The following is an 18570-nucleotide window of genomic DNA, read 5'->3' as shown; positions in this document are numbered from 1 at the left end:
ATATATCTTTAAAAAATTTTAAATTAATCACATTAATAATTCTATCGCATTTTTTACTAATGGAGTTAACAAAAATTGACCTTGTCATTAAGTTGCATAAACGACGTTTTTTACGATAGAGGAGGAGTTAAATTAAATTAAAAATTAAAAAATAAAACTGAAAAAAATAAAACCCTTTTTTTCCTCTCGCTCTCGGGTAAGGGGACTCTTTTATGGTTTGTTTATGCTGTACTTTTTTCATGTTCATGAACTTAAGAGTGGTGGAGTGTTGTTTTTTCCTTATAGCCTTGGTTTTTCTCCCTCTTTCATGAGTAGAATCTGCTCTTCACTGTTGGGATCTCGTCCTCGTCTGTTCTTCAGAGGCCACGCCACGCGGAAACCAGGCCGTACAATGCGGGGGATGCGGAGGCTAAACAACCGACAGCTTTGTGTGCTTTAAGGAGAAGAACCCATGTGAGTTATTTTGCGTTTTTGCCTCTTCTTTTCTCCCATACGCGACTTGAATGTTCACGATTACCACCACCACCAATGAGCAAGTCTTCATCGGAAGGACCCTCGAGCTCTCCCATGCACCAATTTGGGTTTTCCATCTTGACCACCACCGGTGTTCTACGGTGGCTCTCTTTTGCACCCAGCTGAACAAAGGTGCCATTTTTGTATATATTTTTATGTTTTTTAGAGGACTTTGATCTCTCTGACGAAATTAACCAGAAACACCACAGCCTTAAAAAAAGAAAGAAAGAAACAATGGAAGAAGGAGGGTGAGGAAAAGGGACTAGAAGTTAAATGTCATTGTTGGTAAAGAAAAATAGAAAGAGGAATGATAATAGTGAGAGACGCACGATAAGAGCAGAGCAAAGCATCACTACACCATTATGACATTGGCAGCTAGAGAGACATCCATGGTTACTCAGGCAAGAGTTAGTGGCTACCTAAGAAGCACATACACGGACACGGGACACGATACGGACACGGATACAGAGACACACCAAAATTAAAATTTTACCGGACACGGACACGGCATATATATATTAAATTTTAAGAAAAAAAATCAAAAGTCATAATATATATCATATATATAATATGAAGTCAAAATTTACAATTGAACTTATAATCACTTCCTAACCCCTCAAAAAAAAAAAAAAAACACATGGAGTATTCTTTAACTATCTTTTGAACTTCACTACTTCCTATTTCCATATCCTTTCCAAAAAAATATGGGGCATCAATTCTAATGATATATCCAAAAAAAGCTAACTACAGTGATCATCTAAAAAGTAACTTCATTTTTTTCATTGACAAAAAGAACAGCTTCCAACTCCGGTTCATCAAGAGAAAGACTAGCAATTTCTAGGACCCCATTATCTTCATCAATTGGTGAAAAATCATCTCCCGCAATATCCCACATCATTGTTTCTCCTTTCTTGTATTGGGGAGCTTTCCTTGACATGAGACGAAGATTGGTATGCACAAACACTAAATTCTCAGCTCGTTTGGGTTTTATCTTATTTCTTTTGAGAGAATGAATAAAAGAGTAAGTGCTCCAATTTCTCTCACAACAAGAAGATGAAAATGGTTGTCCAAGTAGTTTGAGAGCAATCTTTTGAAGAGTTGGAGCATGAACACCATGAACTAGCCACCAAAATTTTGCATCTAGCACACCTCTATCATTCAAAGAGTCACAATCATCAAACCCCTCTCTACCACCTGAAAAATTAGCAAACTCTAAGTTCACTTTTCTCCTATCTTCAGCATCACGGAAATATCTTTTCAAGCACTTCACTCTCTCATTAGTAAGTTCCACATCTTGATGAGGAGGAACACGTCTAGAGTCTTGTCTTAGCCATTGATGACTATAATACCTATATAATTTTTAAGGAATAAAATTATACATGGTTTAAGCAAATCTATTTAAACGAAAAAAATTGTAAAAAAGTTTCAATATTACCTTGGATTCAAGGAATGTGCAAAACAATGAAGAGGTGTACTACTTTTTGTCCAACGCTCAATTAATATTGAGTTCACAACATTGAAAAATGTTGATTCCTCACTTTCATCCTTTCTCTCATAGTGATATATGACCTTTTTCACCTTTTCAATCATTGAATCCCACATTTCATACACTAAATGGAGACTAGGAGTATCCGTATCAGTGCTTCTTAAAACATCATAAATAGGCTCAGTAAAAGAAAGGATGTAATCCACCTTTTGCCACCAATTATCACTCAAAATCTTCTCTTTAACAAATTCAGCCTTCCCCACATCATCTTTCTTGTAGGAGGACCACTTCTCACTAATCACCATCTCTTTGAGTCTAAACTTTATTAATTTGAACCTCTTGAGCATCACAATGATAGAGGCAAATCGTGTAGGAGCAATATTAAGTAGTTTCAATGATACAAATTCATTAAAAATCGATAACCTCATATGATGATTCACAATGAAATTTTTAATGAAAATAGCATCTTCAGCAACTTGTGTAATCCAACAACATTCTTGATAAACAATATTATTCCTCTCGGTGTTCTTGGCTGCACAAATATTCTTCAAGGCAAGATTAAGTGTATGGACAACACAAGGAGTCCAATATATAGTAGGAAACTCAGCCTCAATCAATAATCCAGCAGCCTTACACACAGGTGCATTGTCCGTCACAATTTGCACAACATTTGAGACACCAACTTCCATAATCACTTCTCTCATTTTGCTTGCAATAAAATCTTTGTCTTTGATCTCATCCGAACAATCTATGGCTTTCAAAAACATAGGTCCACTTTCAGTCACAGCCATAAAATTAAGAAGAGGCCTTCTTTACGGATCACTCCACCCATCACTTACAATGCTTACTCCTTTTTGACTCCATGAATTTTTTATTGGCTCCAACATCCTTTTCACATGCTCCCTTTCTCTCTCAAGCAAAGTTGTCCTTAACTTGTTATAGCCCGGGGGAATATAACCATCTAGATTTTTGTTAGAAGCAAAAGAGAAAGCTTTGATAAAGTGAGGGTTCCTTGCTAGATGAAATGGTAATCCAGAAGAGTAAAACATTCTAGCAATTTCTAAATCTAAAGTATCTCTATCTTTCATATTGAATGAGTGATCTATTGTTCCTGGACCCTTTCTCTTTTTCGAACTACCTTCATCATTAGAGGGTGAAAGAGGAATAGATTTGGGCTTTGCACTTTCACTCAACAATGTAGCTTCATTATCTAATTTTCTCAATTCTTGAAGCTTCACTACAGTGATTTTTTGACAGACCCTTATTCCCTTTCCTGGAATTTTCAAGAGATGTGCTCTCACCCTAGTATAAGAGCCTCTAAATGCAACTTCACAATACTTGCATTCAAACTCAAAATTACCTCCCCCTTCAACCTTATTTTTTTCACAACAAATTTCCATAAAGGCTTATCCGCAGAGTCTTCATTTTTTTCAGTTCCAGTAACCCCAAGAGAACTCATCATTCCTAAATAATTTAATAAAAAAAATCAATAATGCAGATAACAAGTAACTATTTGTAGTAACTAGTAACTATGGAGTATAGACTTAGTGAGCTAACATTCTAACGATAAAATAAAAGTTCAAAAGAAATTACCTCAACCCCTAAGTTGCTAAGTTGCTGCAAGCAACGATTTGCAACAACTATTGTGGCAAAAGAGTGCCACCGGTGAAGAGGAGCAAAGCAGAGAGGAGAAAAGCACGAAGCAAAGAAGATGAGAACATAGGGAGATGAGCGCACAGAGGTAGAAGGAGCGGCGTGCAGTGGAGCGACTCGCAAAGGAGCATCGCCGGAGGAGCAATGCACAGAGGACCGGCCTGCAGAGGACTTGCGTGCAGAGGACCGGCGCGCAGAGGACTTGCGTGCAGAGGACGGTGCGTGGAGGAGGGTGACTTTTGCTATGCTCTGAAGGTGAAGGGTCGTGTAAAAAATGAGGGTTGTTTTTTTATGAGTTATTTAAAATGTGTGAGAGACTCCTTGTGCTTATGGGGTCCAAGATTTTTTTGGGTTAAAGGTAATTTTTTTTTTTAAATTTCTGCAATTTTTACATGCCAATCGTGTCCTGGCGTGTCCAATGCTGGGTCCTCGTGTGTCCAGTGCCGTGTCCTCGTGTGTCCAGTGCCGTGTCATGGCGTGTCCGAGTAAAAAAAAATTTTTTTTTTGCGACACGTGCTCAGGTGTGTCGGACACGTGTCCACCGCGTGTCCACCGCGTGTCCGACACGTGGACACGGCAGTAATTTGGTGTGTCCGTGCTTCTTAGGTGGCTACGGAGTTTCAGTAATGAGGAACAGATTCAACAAGGGAGAAGATGACTAATGGGTGAAATTTTTTGGGTGAGTGAGACTGGGTAGGTCAAGTTTACGTATTTGTTGAGCTAGCTCATGAAAAGAACAACGCCTTTAGCACCGTCACTGTGAGCGACGGAAAGAGTAAGACTAACTTAAAATTTTTTAAAGATAAATTTAATTAAAAAAAATTTAGGAACTAATGTAAAGAATCCATAATCTTTTAAAGACGAATTTTTTATCATTTATTTTTTTAAGGTTTTAAATTTTATTGTATTGTATCTTAACTCTTAAGCTTCTTAGTACACACAACTATCAATCTATATTATTATTTATGTTTATTCTTGGGATTATAGGATGTATTTATTTTTGAGAATATAATAAGATAAGATATTGAAAACAAAACATAGAAGATGGAGATACAAAATTTTATGTTTTTATATTTTGTTTGGTAATAAATTAGAACAAATTATAAAAATTTAATTTATTTTTATTTTTTCATTAAAAAAATTTAAAAAATATATAATAATAAAAAAATATAATTATAAAAGATTTACAAGAATAATAAAAAAATAAAAAATAAGTTGTGTCCTTTGTAAATGTCTCTGTGTCATTCCTGTTAGGATAGACACAAAATACACTAATTCAGTATCTTAATGTCCCGTAAACAAATGCAGCCTATAGGTAGAATTTGATCACTTTGAGTGATCAACAAGATTTAAACTGTATATTTGTAACATCTGAAAAAGTGAAAATTAATTTTAGAATCAGAAAATAAATAATGTGATAATTTCTAAAATATAATCTTATCATAATTAGAAAAAACATATATATGTACATATTTGAAAATCATTAATTTAGAGAGAACTATTTTGCATAAAGGGTTAGAGCATATTGGAGGAGACATGTTTAAAAGTGTTCCAAAAGGCGATGCCATTTTGCTCAAGGTTAGGTTATTAGCATTGTAGCTACAATTTAAAGCATTCAAATTTATTTATTTATATAACAAAATCTAATATATTGTCATCATTTCAGCATGTATGTCATAATTGGGGAGACGAAGAATGTGTGATGTTTTTAAGAAACTGCTATGAAGCTTTGCCAGCACATGGGAAGGTCATAGTTTTGGATACTTTGTTGCCTGAAATTCTCACATGAAGATGTTTCTTCCCTTCATCACCGTATACCATCTCCATTTCGAATTTAACCTGTATGATTCTAGTAACTGCATCAATCTTTTTCTGGTTTTTGGCGCTTGAGAGTTGAGATTGTGGATCCTCAATCATTACTTCAATCTTCTCAGGTTGGAACCAGAGGTGCACAAATCAGCATTCATTATTCTTGTACATTTACACACAAAGAACACACTAAAGATTTAAACTACCAAAATCCAAAAGGCCAAGAAAAAAAGGTACATCCGTACATGATTATGTTTAATAAACTATTTTCTATTAACAATCATTAAGCTGCATGAAAGCAAATCAAGGTAGATGTTGGCCTTGGCAAAGCTTCATTTTTCTTTTTTTTACCCCTTTGAAAGCTGCTAGTATAAGCCGCATGCTAAAAGAGCTCTATCTCTATGAAGAGGATTTTCTACTTCTTTTGTCCTTATTTATTTTGAGGATGAAATTAATAATAATAACATTGTGTTCCTTTTTCAGATTTGGAGACTGGCTGATATAGAGCTTGCAAGGCTGAGAACCTCAAATGGCGGCTTGTTTGTCACCTCCTTCACTGTCAATGGGCATGAATCTGTGATCCAGAAGTAGGTGAATGCACTCTCTGGATGCCCTGAAGTGTTAGAGGTAAGACATATAAGTAAACATTAGATTGCCCTTGTGAGTTTTTCTTAGTACTCATTTGGAACTCATTATATTATTATCATAGGATAGAGAGTGAGGTTCCACTTCCACCCTATAGTGTTAAAAATGACAAAGTTTCAATTGAGTACATAAAACATGAGTCATTTTTATCACTACTTATAAATGAAATCCTCATTTTAACACACAATAGTATTCAAACTTAAACCACAGTTCACCTAGATGTGTTAGTGAAAGATTTAAAAACACATGAGTTTACAAATGTAATGTAAAATCTGCTGTAAATATATTGATACGTCAAAATGAAAAAACTACACAATGACAAGAAACTCATGCTGAAATATGGTCAATGAACCAAGTGAAAAGTGACTGGATGTCTGAACTTTTTCAAGTCGATGGGATCTTGAAGAGAAGTGTGACATGACTAAAGAATGTTCATGGAGTATAATGCCATATAATACCCAGTAAATTTTCAAGAAAAATTCAACTAAATCAAATAAATAAAGGGAAATGGATTAACAAGTTCATGAATATTTCATATGAATTTATGTTCCTCTATGACAAAGGAGAGGCAATGAACATGGATCTATGAAAAAAAGCAATGCAAATGAAGCACTACCTCCATTGTCATGTTCAAAGCGTGCCCATGATTTATTTGGAAAAATGCCATGAGTTACATAAGCACTAATCTTTTCCGCTCCATGAGCTGCCAAAACTTTCTGAAAGATGAAAAACTTACAAGTTATGAAATAAAACATAGAGAAGCTTTCTTACAATAAATAATATAATATAAGACTTTGATTTTGTGTAGTATGTTAGGTATGAATCCTCTTACATAAATGTCTGTACCTGACATTCTACTAGAGTTCCACCTGATTGAACCAAATCATCAACAATCACAACATGCCGAGCACTCGGATCTCCCTCCTTAATACGAACAATCCGTTGATCTCCTTCCCTAACTTTTGCACAAACTATCTGCATATGCATTGTGTAAGTGGTAACAGATGGAAGCAATGCTGAATGTGGCACCAGATTGATACACATGACATTTGCTAAGTTAGAGAAAATTATTAGAGCAATACCGTTGGAAAATGCTGGAGTTGCTTATGAAATCGTTTCCAAGCACCATCATCAGGAAAAGCAATTGATATCTGTGATACATGAATTCCCAACTTGTCAATGAAGAAGATAGTATGAAAGCAATTACTCATTCACTTTTTCAGTTAACATCAAATGAAATATAAGCATGTTTCTTTTCAGAATTATATGGAGAAGACTTGATGGTAAAATATGAGAAGCAAGTTTCAAAATGATAGGTTGATTACTTGCAAGTGCACAAGATCTGCAGTTTCTATCACTCAAAGGGGAAAAGCCAGAACAGTATATACAAAAAGAACACAAGTTTTCACAAAGGAGAAGAAATAAAGATAAATCCGTACATTGTCAGAATCAGGGAGATCTTGAAGCCTTCTTTTAAGCAATGGTATGCCACTCTCAAAGCACGGTAGAATGTTATCGCCAAAGTAGAATCTCTCCTGTGTTGAAGCAAATCATCAACCAATAAGGGAAAATAAGATATGAACCAACCAGCAACAACTATAAAAAGGAATTCATTCTACCAATATAAGGCATGAACCTGCAAAGCATGAATATCAAATGTCACCAAACTAGTAGGTCCTCCCCTAGAAATCGGTATATTTGACAAAAGCCTAGCCAAAGTAAAAGCCGTAGCAATATCTCCTTCATCTTCCATTCTTTCAGAAGTGCCAGTAGGGAAGAACGGAAGGACAAGGGTAAACGAGGAAATAAACAGTTTCGGCAATTGATAAATAACAGGTATCTGCTCAAAAATCACTGCTGGAGAACTGAACGATGCCAGAAAAGCTACATGCTGTCCACGAATACTTTGAGCATTTGGAATGAATATGTTGGGAAAACCATCAGGAAACTTTCTGAAGCATAATATAAAGCATTTCAGTGGAAACCCAAAAAATGTATTCAAAATGCAAACAAGGTAGGGGAAAAAAAGAACAAACAATACCAATGTAACATAGCAACAGTTTCAGTAACCTCAGGCATCACATCAAGATCATAATTTTAGCATCTTAAGTAAAATTACAGTTTAAGCCTATAATAGAAGAGGGAATAGGAAATTGGCAATGGTGAATTGAACTACTCCCTTAAACCCGTCAACTCATCATTGTTAACAGAAATTTCTGCATTTTCAATGTCGCTGTGAGTCCAACTAATTATTTTAAAATTATTTTGTTGATATTAAAATTCTATACCCTACTCATAAACTCTTAACCCTAAATCCTATATTACAAAACTAAACTCTAAAATTGTCTAATGTTGGCAATCTAAAAGTTGGTCCTGTAGTTTCTCCTAATTACTCTCTTAATGGGCATTTCCAAGTTCCGAAATTTGAACAACACACTACATCAATTCCATCACGAAACTGCAGTTCAACTTAATAGGATCATAGAGACATTGAACTGGGAAAGTCCAGAGTCAACGAAAAACCAATACACATTACCACATTGGTCAAAAACACATATTGGCAAGACATAGCACGGGCAAGAAGAAAAGAAAAAAAAAAGAGAAACAGAGAAAATGAAACAAACCCCCAAGAGATAGTGCGGAGTTCGATGGAGTCAGATTCAGAGGCGATTTTCTGAGCAAGGGACTTGGTCTCGTCGCAGAAAAAGAGAACAACCTTTTTAGCATTCTTGGTGCGGAATTCAGATGAAGTAGCAGCGGAGACAGAGACCAACGAAGAAGAAAATGAGGAGGAGGAAGAGTTGTTGTTACCGTGAATGGAAGAGTCTTTGTTCATTTCCCGCACGTGCTCAATTGACCAGTTGCGGAGGTTGCTCTTGATCTCGCACGTGGAAGAGAAGCGGTTTTTGTTGTTGTTGTTATTGGAATTGGGAAGGAGGAAGTGGGAGTGAAGGGGAGAGGAGGGTTTGAGAGTGAGGGATCTGTTTTGGGACAAGAAGAAACTGGGTGGCGCCTCCATTCTCAGCAGTCACCGGTTGCATCGCCGACACTATTTGTTAGAGTCGCACACTATTTGGTGGCAGGTGCCAGTTGGAGTTTGAGTTTGGCACTAAACAAAAATAATATTAATCAGTAAGGTAGCGTTTGTTTTCGGAGACAGGACACAGAAACATGGAATTCTTAAAAAGTGTTTGGAAGTAAAGACATGAATACTGAACATATTGTCTTCGGGACAGTTTTTTATACTTTTGTGTCCACTCTTTTACGAAAGACAATGATGGACACGGGATTTGGAAGAGAGATACGGACTGTTTTTATGAATTTTTTTTCTTTTTTGTCCATGGTGCTATTTTTTATTATTCCACTGTTACTCCTTCTTATTTTTTCTATTTTGCGTTGTTCTCAGAAAGTACTTTTTTTTACTCCATGCTCTTTTTCTATCTCTACGTTCTTTTTCTTTCTTTTTTTTCTCAGGTACTCTCTCCTTTTTATAAAAAATTTTGTTGGACTGTATAATTTCTTTTTTCTTATCATTCTTACTTCAACATTATTTTAACCTTATATTATATTATTTGATTTGTAATAAAAATAATAACAAAAATAATTAGTTTAGAGACTTTTAAAAGATAAATATTATAAAGGTAAAATTGATATTTTAAAATGTTAAAAAATAATTTATAAATTGTAATTGATTTTATATAATTTAAAAAAAATTAATTTTTTGAAAAGAAAAATAAAATTTTAGATAAAAAAAATTAATTTTCTAAATAAAAATAGATTTTTATGTGAAAAAACTAATTTTTTTTATGTAAAAACGGATTCTTTTTTAAAATTGATTTTTTATTTAAAATTAATTTGGCTTATTAACCTAAACAAAATTTTTAATTAATAAAACTCAGATTTATTTTTTTGTTAATCTTAACCATATGTATTCCTACATATTAATAATAAATTTAAAAATAAAATAATTATATTTATAAATTTTCAAACACGATACACAAAACATAATTTTTAATGTCTCTGTCCTATTGTCTTTGTCTCAGTGTTCATGTTCTGTCGTGTCTCTACAAACAAACCCTACCTAAGTAATTAATTCCGAGGAATGTTAGGTGACAAAGAAAAGGGGTGTCCATCGATCGTATTGTATCCGCAGATCCACGGTAAATATCCGCATCCGATTCGAAAATTACGGATAAGATTCGATTTGCAAATTTATCGGATCGGATCTTATACTCTTTGCGGATCGGATTGCGAATATCGGTTCTACATCCGCGTATCTGATCGGCGGATCCGTAGATCCGCACAATAATAATTAAAAATAAATAAATATATATGTTTAGTATTATATTTACTTGTTTGTATATTTTAGTTAGTAATTATTATTCATATATGGTATTATTTTACTTTTGTTATTTAGAAAGAGTTTGATTAAAAATATTTTAGGAATAAATAAGTTTAAAATATAAAAAAAAATATTTTTATTAAATTTTTTTACATAGAAATATGATTAAAAAGAGAATGTTTAATTATACGGATATATCCGATATCCGATCCGATCCGATTTGCACATTTGCGGATCGGATCTGGCACTAAAAAGTGCAGATATCATATCCGATCCGATCCGATGAAAATTGTGCAGATTGGATCGAATTTTCGGTCATATCTGATCCGATTCGATCCGCGGACACCCCCTAACAAAAAATTAGATCGTCCCACAACTTTTGACCATTAAATAATCCTATAATAAAATATATTTTTTAAATTTTTAATAATTATTAAATAGTTTTTATTTAATTTTAATTATAAATTAATTTCATATATTTTATTTAATTATAAAAATTATTTTTTATTTTATAAATTATTATTTTATAATTTATTAATAATCACAAACAAAAATAATAACGAATTAGATTTTCGATTGATCATAACAACTTTTGGCAATCTTAATCAATTAAAAGTTTATCTTTTGATCCATTACATCCCTCGAGCATTGTGAAATTGTGTTTCAAAGAGAATCGATTGATTGAATTTCAGGTTTCCCATAACTCAATCGATTGGATTGAGCTTCAGGTTATCACAAAATAATCGATTGAAATTGTAAGGCAGTATGATTTTCGCAAAAATCAATCGATTAGTCATATTAACAATTGATTGGGTAATATAAACAATCGATGAAAGCTTCGAAGCAACTTGAGGCTCACAATTCAATCGATTGGTTGTGTTGCCCAATCGATTGAAGTCTTCAAAGCAATATGGATTTGCCCTATTCAATCGATTTGTTGTGTTACCCAATCGATTGAATTATGCACTACGTGCCGTTCTCATTTTTCTTATCGTTTTTATAAATTATTATCTTATTATTCATCTATCTTATCTTTCAAATTTTATCTTCAATTTTTAAGTTTTTATTTTGATTTAGATACTCTAATCTTATCTTTTCTTTAATATTAAGATTATAAATTGGTGAATAATCTATCACCAATTATTCAATTCCACAATTGGAATCGTATATCAATCTTTTTTATTATCAAAAATTTCATTGTTTTTCTTTTATCTATCTACTTAATATCCAATTTTTCTTCATTCTTTATCTGTCTATTTAATATCTAATATTTGTTCATTACTAATTGATAATCACAGTTGCAACAATCAGCAAAGGTCCAATCAACTTTTTCATTATAGTGTTCAGAAAACAATCCACCATTTTGATTACAAAATCAAGTTTAGTGAATAGAATCTCTAATTTTGCAATTCTTTGTTTCGATACTTTATTCGTGAAATTGATTGTGTAATGAAAATTTTTTTTATCTTTTAATAATTCACAGAAATTGAAAAATACTAAAATGTAAATAAATTTTATTATTTTTTATTATTAATTAGCTAGCAAAGTAGCAATATTAGAAGCTATTTATTTTTTGTAATGTTATAAGACGGAGTGTACTGAATTTTTTTTTCATTGGACATTTTTAAGATGTCAGATATATTTACGGACACTGAGATGGATGAGCAATACCAGGAGGATGATGACATTAACCAACAAGAAGAGCTAGTTTGTGACCAAGATATGATAGATGAACAGAATGAATTTGAATAAGATTTTGGAGATGAATTTATTGAGGGAGCGTATTTTTCTGAATCTGATCCGTCAGAAGATACTCTTGAAGCTGCTTATGTGGTTGACTCCGTGCAAGACATTACAACTTTGAATTTTAGTGAAAATTGTGCGGAGAAAATTGGTAAATATCACTTTTCTACTTTGCAGCTTGCATTTGATTTTTATCTGAAGTACTCAAAGTCGAAGGAGTTTAGTGCAAGGAAGAGTAAGACTTTTAAGAATAGTATTGGCGAGATTTACAAACAAAAGTTTGTATATCATAGGCAAGGATTCAAGGAGAAGAAATATTACACGATGGAAAAAAGGAAGAAAGAGCCTAAATTTGAAACAAGAAGTGGGTGTGAAACCCGAATGGATGTTAAATTTGTACCTAAAACTAGAATGTGGCATATCTTTTATTTCTTTGATGAACATAACCATGATCTATTGGATACACAATTTAGTGCTATGTTGCCTGCCCACAGAAAAATGATAGAGACATATATTATGCAAATGATGAACATGCTAAAGTCCCGGATTAGCATTTCACAGATATTTGGTCTTCTAGCTAGTTAAGCAGACGGGTATAAATTTGTCGGCTATGGTCCTAGAGATATGTACAATGAGATTGCTAGGCAAAGGCGTCAAGTTCCTGGTGATGTAGTACGAATGTTGAAGAAGTTGGAGAATATGCGGTTGAAGGATCCACAATTATATTTCAAGGCGTGTCATGATTCAAGAGGTTTGTTACGTAACTTGTTCTAGTCTGATGGGATTAGCCAACTAGACTACCAACTCTTCGGAGATGTCATTGCTTTTGATGCTACATACAAGAAGAACAAGTATAGTTTTCCATTAGTCATATTCAGCAGGGTTAACCACCACAACCAAACAATTATTTTTGCTGCTGCGTTAATTGTGGATGAAACTACTGATACATATATTTGGCTCCTGTGTCAGCTCATGTTTGCCATGAAGGGTAAGACCCCGACCTCAATAATAACTGATGGGCCATGGCGATTAGGAATGCAATAAGAGATGTATTTTCCGAAGTCAGACATAGATTATGCGATTGGCACCTTATTCGAAATGCGACTAGCAATGTTGAAAATCCATCGTTTACATTTAAATTCAGAAAAATCATGTTAGGAGACTATGAGATTCCTGTGTTTAAGCGTAAGTGGGTTCAACTTATTGAAGAATTTGGTCTTGAGGATAAGCCGTGGGTGAATAACATGTATGAAGAGAAGCATATGTGGGCTACTGCATATATAAGAGGTAAGTTTTTTGCTGGCTTTAGAACTACCTCAAGATGTGAAGGTTTACACTCAGTTGTGACAAGGTATGTGGGGTTGCAGTATGATTTGACAAGTTTTGTAGAGCATTTTCAAAGGTGTGTTGCACACTTGCGCTTTAAAGAATTTAATGCTGATTATGAATCTACATGTGGGGTGCCCATCATGCAGACTTGTATAGAGCTGCTAGAGAGATTTGTTGCTGAGGTATACACTCATGAGATATTTCTATTATTTATGTCATTTCTTTCTAGAGCTGGATCAATGCGGGTGCTAAACATAGAGAATAACAATGATTGCTCAAAGTACATTGTGTGTAAGCATGGGAGGCCTGATTTTCTGTGGACTGTTGAATTTTGTCAAGAAGAAATTATCATGTGTTCCTGTTTAAGAATGGAGTCATTTGGAATTCCTTGTGAACGTATTGTGAAAGTTCTGGTTGACAAAGACATTTGTGTGATCCCCCCATCATTAGTGTTGGATAGATGGACAAAGACGGTGAAATCAGCACTCAATGATGCAAGTGGGTTCACCAGGGATGCTGTTGTTATTAGTCGTCAAAGTGACTTGATGAAATTTTCTAAACAATTGGCTGCTGTTGCTGCTAAAGTCCCATAGAGATTTGAAGAGACACGTGACATTATTATGGGGTTGTATTCATCTTACAAGATTGCAGACGAAGGCACTACGCAACCTCAGTCAGGTGTAGCTAAAAGTAGGAATTCGTATGTACATCAAATCGATATAGGCTCAGGACAATCATCTAAGAAGAAGCGGCAACGTTGTAGTGTTTTTTAAATGGAAGGACATAAGAAGACAACATGTCCTTGGCAAAAGAACATTGACAACAACGTTATGGAAGATGAAGCTAATGGTTCAGATAACGGCAACATGTATACCAAACCGACTCCTGGTTTAGATAGTGATAATTAGCAACCTTCCTGAACTTAATATTTTTGCGTAGAGAATCACTTATATATTCGTGTTTAATTTTTTTTACTATATTAATAAAATTTTCTATATTCTTCCAATATTCATACTTATATTTTTAGTTGAAATGATTGTCAAATAAATCTTGGTTAGACAATAAACAAATTAATGATTTATTTAATTCATAGAGTTATTAATTTATATGGATTATTGTTAATAAAAATTTTATTGAATCCATTGGCATCGACAAATCGGTCGAACCGCGAATTGATATAAATTACGATTCGGTTATATATTAAAACCACAAAAATAGAAAATCGGAATTGAACCGTTAAATCGGCCAAAAACCAATTTGTGTGCTGATCCACTAATACCCTTACCATTACCAACGCAGCAACCCTAACTCACTACAACGGCGCAACAACAGCAGCATACACTCCCTCCCTCCCATCAGCTTCGAGCTCATCGTTCCTCTCAACGCCAGCTCACTCACTCCCTCACTTCCATTCAGCCTCTGGACTTCTCCTACCGCATCGCAAGTTGGACCTTCGAAGCTCACTCCCTCACTCCTGCTCGTGCAGCTAACAATTCTGCAGTGGAAACACAGTAGCCGGGCGAGCCTCCTGCCTCCGTCGCGAAGCTCTGTTCCACCGTTGCCAGCGCCATCTTTGTTCCACCGGTCAGTGCTGCTCTCCCTCTTGATAAGAATATGCTTTGGTCTAGCTTCTATCTTCTAGGTATTTATTTATAACAATAATTGTTGAATAATTATTGTCTTTAATTTCCTGCATGCACTTGATTCTGCAGTAGACGCATGTAAGAGATATTGCAAATTTCGTCCATCATAAGGTTCAGTCACCACCTATCTTGAATGCACATTCATTTGGAGTACTTATCATTCAGTATTATATCTCCTCTTTGGGAAGCAACAACCATGAAGGTACTTTCCAATTTCCTTCTGATTCTGCTACATGTTTTTATAGTTAATTAAGGTACCAGTATATTACTAATTCCCCCATCATATGAATATCATATATATCATTTTAGTCTTAGATACCTACTTTTCTTGAAGATTTTCATCTGATTGATTTTGATTTTACTAATACAAAATACAAATCCAAAGCTTAGAGGAGCTATCCTTGTCTGCTCTGTGCCTCCTTCTGGTAACAGGTTAGTAACTAAGATCACTAGTGTGTTACCATTACTTTTGAATAAAGTGATTGTAGCCTAACTCAATTGTGATTTCACTTGTTGAGAATTCTTTTTTATTTTTGTTAGTGGTCTTGTCTGGCGATATCTCTTTACCAAGCCAATTGCTGCCTTCAAGGTATTTTGAACAGACTTTCTCAAGAATGTGATTCTTCTATATTTACCTTCTTATATGTATATATCCATTGACCTGGTCGCAGGTGACATGCAGCTTGGCAGTAAAAGCTTTTCAAACATCTCTTCCTCTTTGTAGAGAGACATTTTTCTCAGCCACAATGGAGGATCATATTGTTAAAAGGTTTGTTTATGATCATGTCAATTGAAATTTGATATCAGAAGAACATGGATAAAAACTTAAGTTATGTTGCATGGAACCATAGAATTACAGAATCCATGATTTTTTAAAGAAGTAAAGCACACTAGTCTACCATAGCTATGACTTTATTTGGTTTAATTCAAATAGATAAGTCTAGAAACTAAACTTATAAACCCCCTTAACAAGAGTATGCATTTTTCTGTGAAATATCAAATGGTCTATTCATATTGAGTATCACTATCATGCCTTTAGCTTGGTTTGTGTTTGCATTTCAGATATCAGGAGCTAATGAAAGAAAGTTCGAGATTGTCATTCTTTGATTTAAGAAAGCTGAATGCATCACTTCCGGTTCCTTCGGCGCCAAACTGCCCTGTCGATGTCCTAGTTTTGGGTGCAAAAAATGACTTCATTGTGGTATGTTGTTCTATGTCAAACACTCGAAAAGAGTTTCTTTCTCCCTCAGATGATGTCAAACTCAAGTTCACTGAGCTATTATTGTTTATAGGATGCCGAAGGACTAAATGAGACGGCAAAATTTTACATGGATTAATGGTTTGGACAAGTGAGACTTTGAGACAGAAGACATATTTTTTGTTCTTCTCTTCTTTAGCTTTAAGTAGTTGCAGATGAGCAAAGTTGAAGGTGCTAGAAATCTTCAACTTAAGGCAATATGAAAGGTTTCAACCAGAATTTTCATTGAGCTGTAATTATTCAAAATTATATATATTTGCAAATTATTAGAATTATTTCGTTGTTGAGAAAATTAATTCAAAACTACAAATTTATATCATTTTATAATTGTTGTTAAAATTCACCTAATAATTTTTGTTAAATAAAATAATACAATTGTAATTTAAGTAAAACCACATATATTTCTCATTGGATGGAAATGAAAGAAATATATTGTTTGTTATATTAAATAAAATATTTTTCATTTTTTTTCTCACTCAATTTTTTTATTCTTCTCCTATTTTCACTTCTGAGTTTTATTATACAGATTAATCAAATATCAAAGGAATACGCTCAGTGTCAATTACAGGATTCGAGGCAAAAAAATTGTTTGAGTATGATAATTAAATACAATGGTCTTAGTAAACTTGTATTCTACAACTACTTTTGATATTTGAATGGTTAACATAAGCCATTGTAATAAATACTTCTAATTAAATTTGTTAGTTTGTAATTAACAATTTCATCACATTTGCATCAAGAATATTATAGTATCGGTTAATAGATTTTTAAAAATCCTTATTAATGAAATTTTTTTTTATTTTGGACCTGAATAAGTTTAACGTACGCCTCACAAATATAAATAAGGAAGAGAATTTAAAGAAAAAAATCTTTTGGGAAGTGAAAAATTATTTATCATACTAGTTCAAATCTTGAATATATGAAAACATAAAAATAGAATGCACACAAATTAAAATATGGGATTTTATCATCAAAGTAAATTATTTGTATAAAGTAAAATATAATTCACCATACATAATATTTGTATGGCATTGTTGCTGAAATAATAAATAAAAATGACATTACTTCATCATAAAAATATGAGTTTTGTTAAAGTAAGATATCTATATAATGCATAAAAATAGAGTGAAATTGTAAAAGCTACAAAATAAAAAATATCTATTTAAGAAGTCATTCTAAAATAACTAAAGAAGTACATCCACCAAACCTAATAAATAAATAATCAATAATCAAAGTATTGTAATTTATCAAAGTAACTACTATTATCTTTACATCTCATGATTTGTGTGCATATTCCAAAACTTATTGGCCGACGCTATAATTCGGGACTTCTCTTGGTTGATCCGACTCCTGAATAAATGCACGGCGGTTATCATGCGAATATCATGATCCTCAAGTTGCAATTTATTTATTATGAATTAGTACAAAAAAAATAGAGTATAAATGTTATAGATTTGTAAAAGCTTCTCACCTTATTGTTGTCCTTTGATTTAAACTCAAAAGTCATATCCATCCATTTTATTACCCAAGTTGCAGAATTCCAGCTTAAACTACATTGAGGTATATCTTTTAGCCTTATAATTTTGTAGTTATGAAATTGTTTATTTTACTCTTGAATGTTATCATCTTTGTAAAAGTTTGACATGATGCTTTGCTACAGTATGTTTGCCTAATTTCAATTAACTAGTTAAATAATAGAAACAAAAAATCCAAAGCAAATAAGCTTATAAAAATTTTTTATGGCCTTACTAAGGTCTTGATAACACGTTTACGATAGTGAATTCTGTCATCATTAAAATGGGTGTCCAAGTGATAGATTATACGATCATCAACCGAGATTACCATTAGATACCAATGGTCATCCTCTTGATAGGAACATATATCTAGACCATAAAATTTGCCCGTGTGTTATGTATGTTGATAAGGAAAAATTATATTCAACAAACAATATCCAAAAAAAATCTTACAAATTTTAAATCAGTAGTAGATTGCATAAATTTTTATATATAGTGTTTCATCTTTTGCTCTAAATGTATCTTGCTGAAGACATCCACCTAAAAACATTAATGCATTCATATAACTATTACTACATGATAAATCATGGTTCTTTATCAGCATTACATTTATAACTTATAATCAGTAAAATTAT

At 33.4% G+C, this 18570-nt stretch overlaps 4 protein-coding genes across 4 annotated transcripts; 2 read left to right on the top strand and 2 right to left on the bottom strand.

Moving 5' to 3' along the window:
- Positions 1 to 1270: 1270 nt before the first annotated feature.
- On the bottom strand, positions 1271 to 3128 carry LOC127747603 (uncharacterized). Its single transcript, XM_052261668.1, has 2 exons — positions 1949 to 3128; positions 1271 to 1862 (listed from the first exon to the last, which is right to left on the bottom strand). The coding sequence occupies exons 1-2, from the start codon at positions 2788 to 2790 to the stop codon at positions 1271 to 1273; spliced, it is 1434 nt and encodes a 477-aa protein (XP_052117628.1). The 5' UTR covers positions 2791 to 3128.
- Positions 3129 to 5257: 2129 nt separating this feature from the next.
- LOC107488815 (ribose-phosphate pyrophosphokinase 4) lies at positions 5258 to 9220 on the bottom strand. The gene is made up of 7 exons (XM_016109589.3): positions 8731 to 9220; positions 7743 to 8058; positions 7546 to 7641; positions 7189 to 7257; positions 6953 to 7081; positions 6723 to 6822; positions 5258 to 6074 (listed from the first exon to the last, which is right to left on the bottom strand). The coding sequence occupies exons 1-7, from the start codon at positions 9123 to 9125 to the stop codon at positions 5941 to 5943; spliced, it is 1239 nt and encodes a 412-aa protein (XP_015965075.1). The 5' UTR covers positions 9126 to 9220; the 3' UTR covers positions 5258 to 5940.
- A 3993-nt stretch (positions 9221 to 13213) lies between these two features.
- LOC107488736 (protein FAR1-RELATED SEQUENCE 5-like) lies at positions 13214 to 14113 on the top strand. The gene has a single exon (XM_016109506.1). It carries the CDS (start codon positions 13214 to 13216, stop codon positions 14111 to 14113), a length of 900 nt encoding a protein of 299 aa, XP_015964992.1.
- A 27-nt stretch (positions 14114 to 14140) lies between these two features.
- On the top strand, positions 14141 to 16500 carry LOC107488737 (uncharacterized). The gene is made up of 7 exons (XM_052261667.1): positions 14141 to 14224; positions 15236 to 15359; positions 15526 to 15595; positions 15704 to 15752; positions 15835 to 15932; positions 16226 to 16364; positions 16456 to 16500. Exons 1-7 carry the CDS (start codon positions 14141 to 14143, stop codon positions 16498 to 16500), a joined length of 609 nt encoding a protein of 202 aa, XP_052117627.1.
- The last annotated feature ends 2070 nt before the right edge of the window (positions 16501 to 18570 follow it).

Source organism: Arachis duranensis, chromosome 5 (assembly GCF_000817695.3).
Source record: "Arachis duranensis cultivar V14167 chromosome 5, aradu.V14167.gnm2.J7QH, whole genome shotgun sequence".
In the NCBI taxonomy this organism is placed as follows: Eukaryota; Viridiplantae; Streptophyta; class Magnoliopsida; order Fabales; family Fabaceae; genus Arachis; species Arachis duranensis.
This window is presented reverse-complemented; position numbering and strand designations above follow the sequence as displayed.

What these genes read in the sequence shown, in the direction of transcription:
- LOC127747603 (XM_052261668.1), bottom strand. Translation starts at nt 2,790, where the DNA reads ATGGCTGTGACTGAAAGTGGACCTATGTTTTTGAAAGCCATAGATTGT. An exon ending in GCACATTCCTTGAATCCAAG is followed by an intron (nt 1,863 to 1,948) that starts GTAATATTGAAA and finishes AAAATTATATAG; the next exon opens with GTATTATAGTCATCAATGGC.
- LOC107488815 (XM_016109589.3), bottom strand. Translation starts at nt 9,125, where the DNA reads ATGGAGGCGCCACCCAGTTTCTTCTTGTCCCAAAACAGATCCCTCACT. An exon ending in ATCTCCCTGATTCTGACAAT is followed by an intron (nt 7,258 to 7,545) that starts GTACGGATTTAT and finishes CATGTATCACAG; the next exon opens with ATATCAATTGCTTTTCCTGA. An exon ending in GAACTCTAGTAGAATGTCAG is followed by an intron (nt 6,823 to 6,952) that starts GTACAGACATTT and finishes TTCATCTTTCAG; the next exon opens with AAAGTTTTGGCAGCTCATGG.
- LOC107488736 (XM_016109506.1), top strand. Translation starts at nt 13,214, where the DNA reads ATGGCGATTAGGAATGCAATAAGAGATGTATTTTCCGAAGTCAGACAT.
- LOC107488737 (XM_052261667.1), top strand. Translation starts at nt 14,141, where the DNA reads ATGGGGTTGTATTCATCTTACAAGATTGCAGACGAAGGCACTACGCAA. An exon ending in CTCTTTGGGAAGCAACAACC is followed by an intron (nt 15,360 to 15,525) that starts ATGAAGGTACTT and finishes TTTTGATTTTAC; the next exon opens with TAATACAAAATACAAATCCA. An exon ending in CAAAAAATGACTTCATTGTG is followed by an intron (nt 16,365 to 16,455) that starts GTATGTTGTTCT and finishes TATTGTTTATAG; the next exon opens with GATGCCGAAGGACTAAATGA.